The sequence below is a fragment of the Habropoda laboriosa genome, unplaced genomic scaffold, assembly GCF_001263275.1.
Source record: "Habropoda laboriosa isolate 0110345459 unplaced genomic scaffold, ASM126327v1 scaffold151, whole genome shotgun sequence".
NCBI classification, from domain to species: Eukaryota; Metazoa; Arthropoda; class Insecta; order Hymenoptera; family Apidae; genus Habropoda; species Habropoda laboriosa.
In genome coordinates this window covers 106,185-111,265 of record NW_017100286.1, presented here as the reverse complement: position 1 = coordinate 111,265, position 5,081 = coordinate 106,185, and the positions used below count along the sequence as shown (strand labels likewise).

Genomic DNA, 5,081 nt, shown 5'->3' with positions numbered 1-5,081 from the left:
CGCTCCTTCATCTTATCTTCACCGGGTCGTTTCTCCAGTCGTTTGCCCAATTTCAAGGTTTGCAACTGCGATACAGGACTTGGCAGCACCAAGCATTCCTCTATCGTTTGCAGACAATTGCTGCTAAGCTCCTCCCATAGGAATACCAAACTTTTCAAAGCAGGCGGCAGTACAGCGACCGTCTGAAACTCCGGCAGAGAATCAAGCTTCCCGTTTTCCTGAACTTCCTCTTTGATGATTGTTTTCTGTTTCTTTCGGTTTCTGTTTGCGTTCGCGTTCGCCGCGGACCGCGTTAAGGCTTCCACAGTGCTAGGTTGAATGTACAAGTAGTTACCGGCGTTGATCACTTCAACGGAGTGCCTTTGCCGCGCTTTCTGCTCCTGCTTCTGTTTGTCCGTCGACTGTATCACTGTTTGCCTAGTCACAACAAGAGCGCCCTGCTTCGGTAAACTGGGATGAAACTTGAGGAAACTTGCACAGGCCATCGCGTCGTGCACAATCCCTTCGTGCCAAAGAAACGCGGCGAACACAGCTCTTAGACACTCGGCTACAGATGGGCTAATAGCTTCTTTCACCTTGTCCTTGCTGAGATTCAATGTTCGACTTGGATTAGGACTTTGTTGCGTATTGGTAGGTGACATCGGTCGTTTCAAACTAGTTTTCACTATTTTCGCGTGATCTCTTCTCGTCAATTTCGTCGTGTGCTCCTTCGGACCGATAGATCCTATGCTAAAGTGTCCTTTCATGGCTGTCGTCGCGCTGTCAGGACTCGTTTGTGTTTGAGCTTGAGAAACTTTTCTCGGACTTTCTTGAGAATCCTGAGAAAATGAACTTTGTTGTTTATCGTCCTTTTGTATTTCATTATTTCTAATTCAGCTTACCGCGCCTTCTTGCTTCGGTGTATCAGGTGGACTAGCTATACTACCCTCAGATCTCATGTGTAAAGAACTACAACTCGGGCTCGGAGATAGATCGCGAGTATTGGCAGTTGTGCTGACAGCACTTGGAGATTGCGAGGGATCCCTCGTTAGACTACTGACCAAGGCACTTGTGTCGCTTTGCGTCGATCCTCGTCGCTGCGACGTGATACTGTCCACCATTCCACCGGAGACTTGAAAAAGAAACGCGAAACACTTCTAGGAAAATAGTTGTCAGATTTTCCGTTCGATCGTTTTTTTTTTTTAAACTAATATATCTTTAACTTCTAACGCAAGGATATTGTCATCTCACCTTGCTATTCATGAACCATGGATATATATATGTAATGAAAGAGATTTTACGGTAACATTCGCATCAAACTTCGTGCAATGTAATATTCGTGCGATTTCATTGTCGTGAGTGAATAAGAAACGAATTTAGGCGTTGATTGAATCGGTGTTAGGCAATTGTGATTCGACAAAAAAGTAAAGTAAGAGACGTTCGAATGAGGCTAAGATTTATGTTAGTGTTAGTGTGCTTGTAATCCTTACCTAGCGGGGAGAGGCCGACACTTCGGGGGGAGCCACAGAGCACAGGGCTGCTGCTGACACTGTCTCCCCCTCCTATCAAACTTCTCCCACCTGATAATTTTTTCAGCATTTGTAGAATTCATATGTGACGTGTTATGATATTATCGCTACACTCTCTTGTATATATACATATATATACACAAATATATTTCATGTGCACTATTCGAGTCTCTATCTCTATGGCGAGAAAAAAAGAACGTAGTGTGGAAAAGAAAAAGGTGTACGTGCAACAACTGGACTGGTTATAGTACGTTTAACATTATACATCGACTAACATAACTATACGCATGCAATTCGTATCTGTGTAGTGTTTATATAGAAACGAGAAGATAGAGTAGTAGTAGTCTACAGTGTCTGGCATTACGTGTACATCATAGGCGAATAAACATGTGAATCAGTGTGAAGTAATTATACATAATACTCTCGAACAACATAAACACTATACACTATCCTTAATCGTACAGACTGAGGATTTATGTCGAGTAGGAAAGGATCGAGTACCTGGTGCATGAGCAGCAGGAGGGAAGAGGCAATTACCAGAACCAACTGGCTGCCGACTGGACCCAGCTAAGAGCAACATCACTATTTTGTTATAACTAATCCGAGAAAAAAGAGATCTGCATATATATAATTGATAAATATCTAAGTTCGTTCAAAGTTCTCATCGACTAGAGCAAAATAATTCAATCGGATAGGTGTGACTTATTCAAACTTAATGGTTCGTTCTAATCATCCATTTGCGTGGAGTGGAATAAAACAGAATAAGTATCTGCGGGACTCTATACAGTCTTACAAGTACCAGTATCGGGTCTCTCAGCTTCTGAAATGATTCCCTCCTCAGACCAGTTACGGTGCCAAAAGTGTGAAGTAAGACACACATATGAATATGTATGAGATTAACAATGATAAAGATCACAAGAGTACTTCAGCAAAGAAATTAAGTACAGTAGATGTAGTAGAGATCTGTCGTAGAGTATATATATATATATAAGTATATATATAGCTGCAATTCTGTTTCTTAATCTTGCAAGTGTATACGTACCGGGTATCGGAACCGGGCTAGAGGACGGGCTGTGAAATCTTGGTGACCCACCTTGGGGATTCTTCGGCGACGAGCTTCTCGACAATCTTCTCGGTGTTTCTGGCGGCGTTGGTCCGTTCCCGTTCGCTCGACTCTCGCCTATAGCTTTCACCAATTCCTTCACCGATACACCGACGAACTCGGAAAAATCCCTGCAAATTCGAAAACTATATAACGAAACTAATCTAACTGCGAGCGTACCTCGCCGCTGATTCCCTCTACCACTCACCTGCCTGGCGAGCTCTTCTTTTCACCGTGGCACTTGTCGTCGCCTCTCAACCACTTTTGCAACACGCTGAATTTACTACCACCGCCTTCTCTCTCCCTCTCTTTAACCACCCTCTCTTTCGAGTGAGGCTTGGAGAACTTAGGCGAGACGTCGGTCTTCTCCGGTGTGAATCTGTCGCTTCCTGAGAAGACAGAATGGAACGTTTAGATATCGGTGAAACAGAGCGACAGAGATTACTGTTCTCAAGTTGTACCCGGTGAATCGTGTTGATTGTACGAGCCGAAAACGAACGGATTCGTGTTGCTTCCCTCTCCGAACTCCGCCGAGCCCTGTGCGTAATTCTGCGCGGTGAAGTTGAAGCCTTCGTAGCTCACGGATGGCACGGAAAAGTCGAAACCCTTGTGACTAGGTGAAACGGACGGATCTTGTACGAGAGGTTTCTTCTCTATCGGATCGTTCTCGATGTCTTGGTCGATCTTCATGTAAGTAACGCCGTGTTTGCTGACGACCAGGGACCAGGCTTCGCCTTCGGCTACTCTACCTTTGCCGAAGCAATACTTGGCCATGGAGTCGTCGTCCATGCGCACCCAAGTTCCTTCGCCATTGACAAACTAGGAGAAACATTTTTTTGTTAATTGAATATTCAAAGAATTTGTCGTTCTTTACTGTTGGTGCATGAATATTCACTCACGTATTCTTGAATAGTGACCATGTTCCCAAGAGCTAGCTTCCCTACCGGCGCTGCCTTCAAACTTGGTCTACTTCGAATATTATGACCGGATGCACCGCACTTTACGACGACCATAGTTCTACCACCGTCGAACGTCACAGTCTTCCTCTTACTGAAACGAGAAATCAAGGTGATAAGTCGAGGCTAGAGTTCGCCTATATTCAACGATTCACGTACTCGTCGATCACTTCTGGTCTCTTCCTCAGAATGGTCTCTTTCATCACTTGGTCCAAAATTGATTTCGGCTCTTCCACCGGGAGAAGCAAGGTTTTGCCTAGATGTTGGTTATATTGCAGGCACCAAGCTTCCAGGTGACTGCTGTTGCAATATTCTTTTATCGTTTCCGCGTTCAGTCGTAGCCAAACGCCGTCGTCGTTATGAATCTACGGGAATGGAGTAACGGCACGGTGCAGAAGAAAATTGAATGTAGATATCTCGAAATTGCGACAACTCGAAAGGAAGATGGAATTGCATACCTCGTCTATGAAGGCTATGGTGTCATTAACCGAAACGATGCCAATTTGCTCGCTCTGGAGAGACGGATGCGCTCTGACCCTCAAGCCAGCGCTGTTCTTCGCCACGAATTTTCGAAGTCTGCTCGGTTGATGCTGCGGCTTCTTTATGATGTTCTGCGTGGGTGGTTGCATGCCCTGCGGTGATTCTTTCACTTCTACTTTGTACTTCTGCGATGGAAAAAAGATTGCAAAGTATGAGAGAAAAATTGCCAACAATTTTCCTCGAATGCAGCGAGAATTTCAAGTGTAATATTCACATCTTCCATGTTGTATCCGTCCACGGTGATCATAAGAGAATACCATCCGACAGACGACGGTGTCCACGTAGCACTGTAACTTCCATCGCCGTTTGGTCTCACGAGCATGCTCTCGCTCGATCTTTTCACGGTCGGTGACATGAACCTTAGCTCCTCGAACGAGTAGTTCTGATAAGCTTTCATGATTGTAATCGCGTAGAAGCACGTTTTGTTGTTGATCGTGACCTCGTACGGCACGTCTGTCGGTGGTTGAGGATGACCACCGAAAGTCATTGGATCTGGTTGAGAGACTCTTTCCGAATCGCCTAAATCTTTCTTGTCTATGGGAACTGCCTTCACTTCCACCTGAAAGATCGTTCAAAGAAATGTCTCTCTTTCTAGAAATGCTAGAATGTGATAATTTTAGCGGAGAATGTGATAATTACGAGCGTACCTTTAAGTTGGGAACGTGAACGACGTCTCCGTACTGGTCCCTCGTGAGTATGGTGACGATAGCTGGGCATCCGCATTTCATTTCGTCCTTCGCATAAAGTGCCTCGCATTTCGAGGGATCCACGAAACTGTCCGGCTGTAACCATCTTGCCAAACGACCACCACTGCTACCGGACGAGCAAGTAACGAAGTCCCGCAGAAAGAGTCGCTCGTTCGAGTGTCCGCTGTTGGACAAAGAAGATTCGCCAATTACGATACCGATAAGAGAAGTAAATGTAGTCGTCTTCGCCAGAAATTTGCAAGATGTTTCAAGACACTATTCTAAATTT

General features: G+C 45.0%; 1 protein-coding gene across 1 annotated transcript in view; it reads right to left on the bottom strand.

Annotated features, from left to right (window-relative positions):
- The window catches only part of LOC108573683 (E3 ubiquitin-protein ligase highwire-like), a 10,149-nt gene extending 5,315 nt beyond the window's left edge, over positions 1 to 4,834 (bottom strand). The window contains exons 1-12 of the mRNA XM_017936161.1: positions 4,754 to 4,834; positions 4,321 to 4,665; positions 4,025 to 4,231; positions 3,726 to 3,931; positions 3,510 to 3,660; positions 3,072 to 3,429; positions 2,819 to 2,999; positions 2,551 to 2,741; positions 2,010 to 2,075; positions 1,470 to 1,559; positions 882 to 1,111; positions 1 to 818 (exon numbers count right to left, since the gene is read on the bottom strand). Coding sequence (XP_017791650.1) covers positions 1 to 818; positions 882 to 1,111; positions 1,470 to 1,559; positions 2,010 to 2,075; positions 2,551 to 2,741; positions 2,819 to 2,999; positions 3,072 to 3,429; positions 3,510 to 3,660; positions 3,726 to 3,931; positions 4,025 to 4,231; positions 4,321 to 4,665; positions 4,754 to 4,834 — 2,924 coding nt within the window. The remainder of the gene's footprint in view (positions 819 to 881; positions 1,112 to 1,469; positions 1,560 to 2,009; positions 2,076 to 2,550; positions 2,742 to 2,818; positions 3,000 to 3,071; positions 3,430 to 3,509; positions 3,661 to 3,725; positions 3,932 to 4,024; positions 4,232 to 4,320; positions 4,666 to 4,753) is intronic.
- Between the last annotated feature and the right edge of the window lie 247 nt (positions 4,835 to 5,081).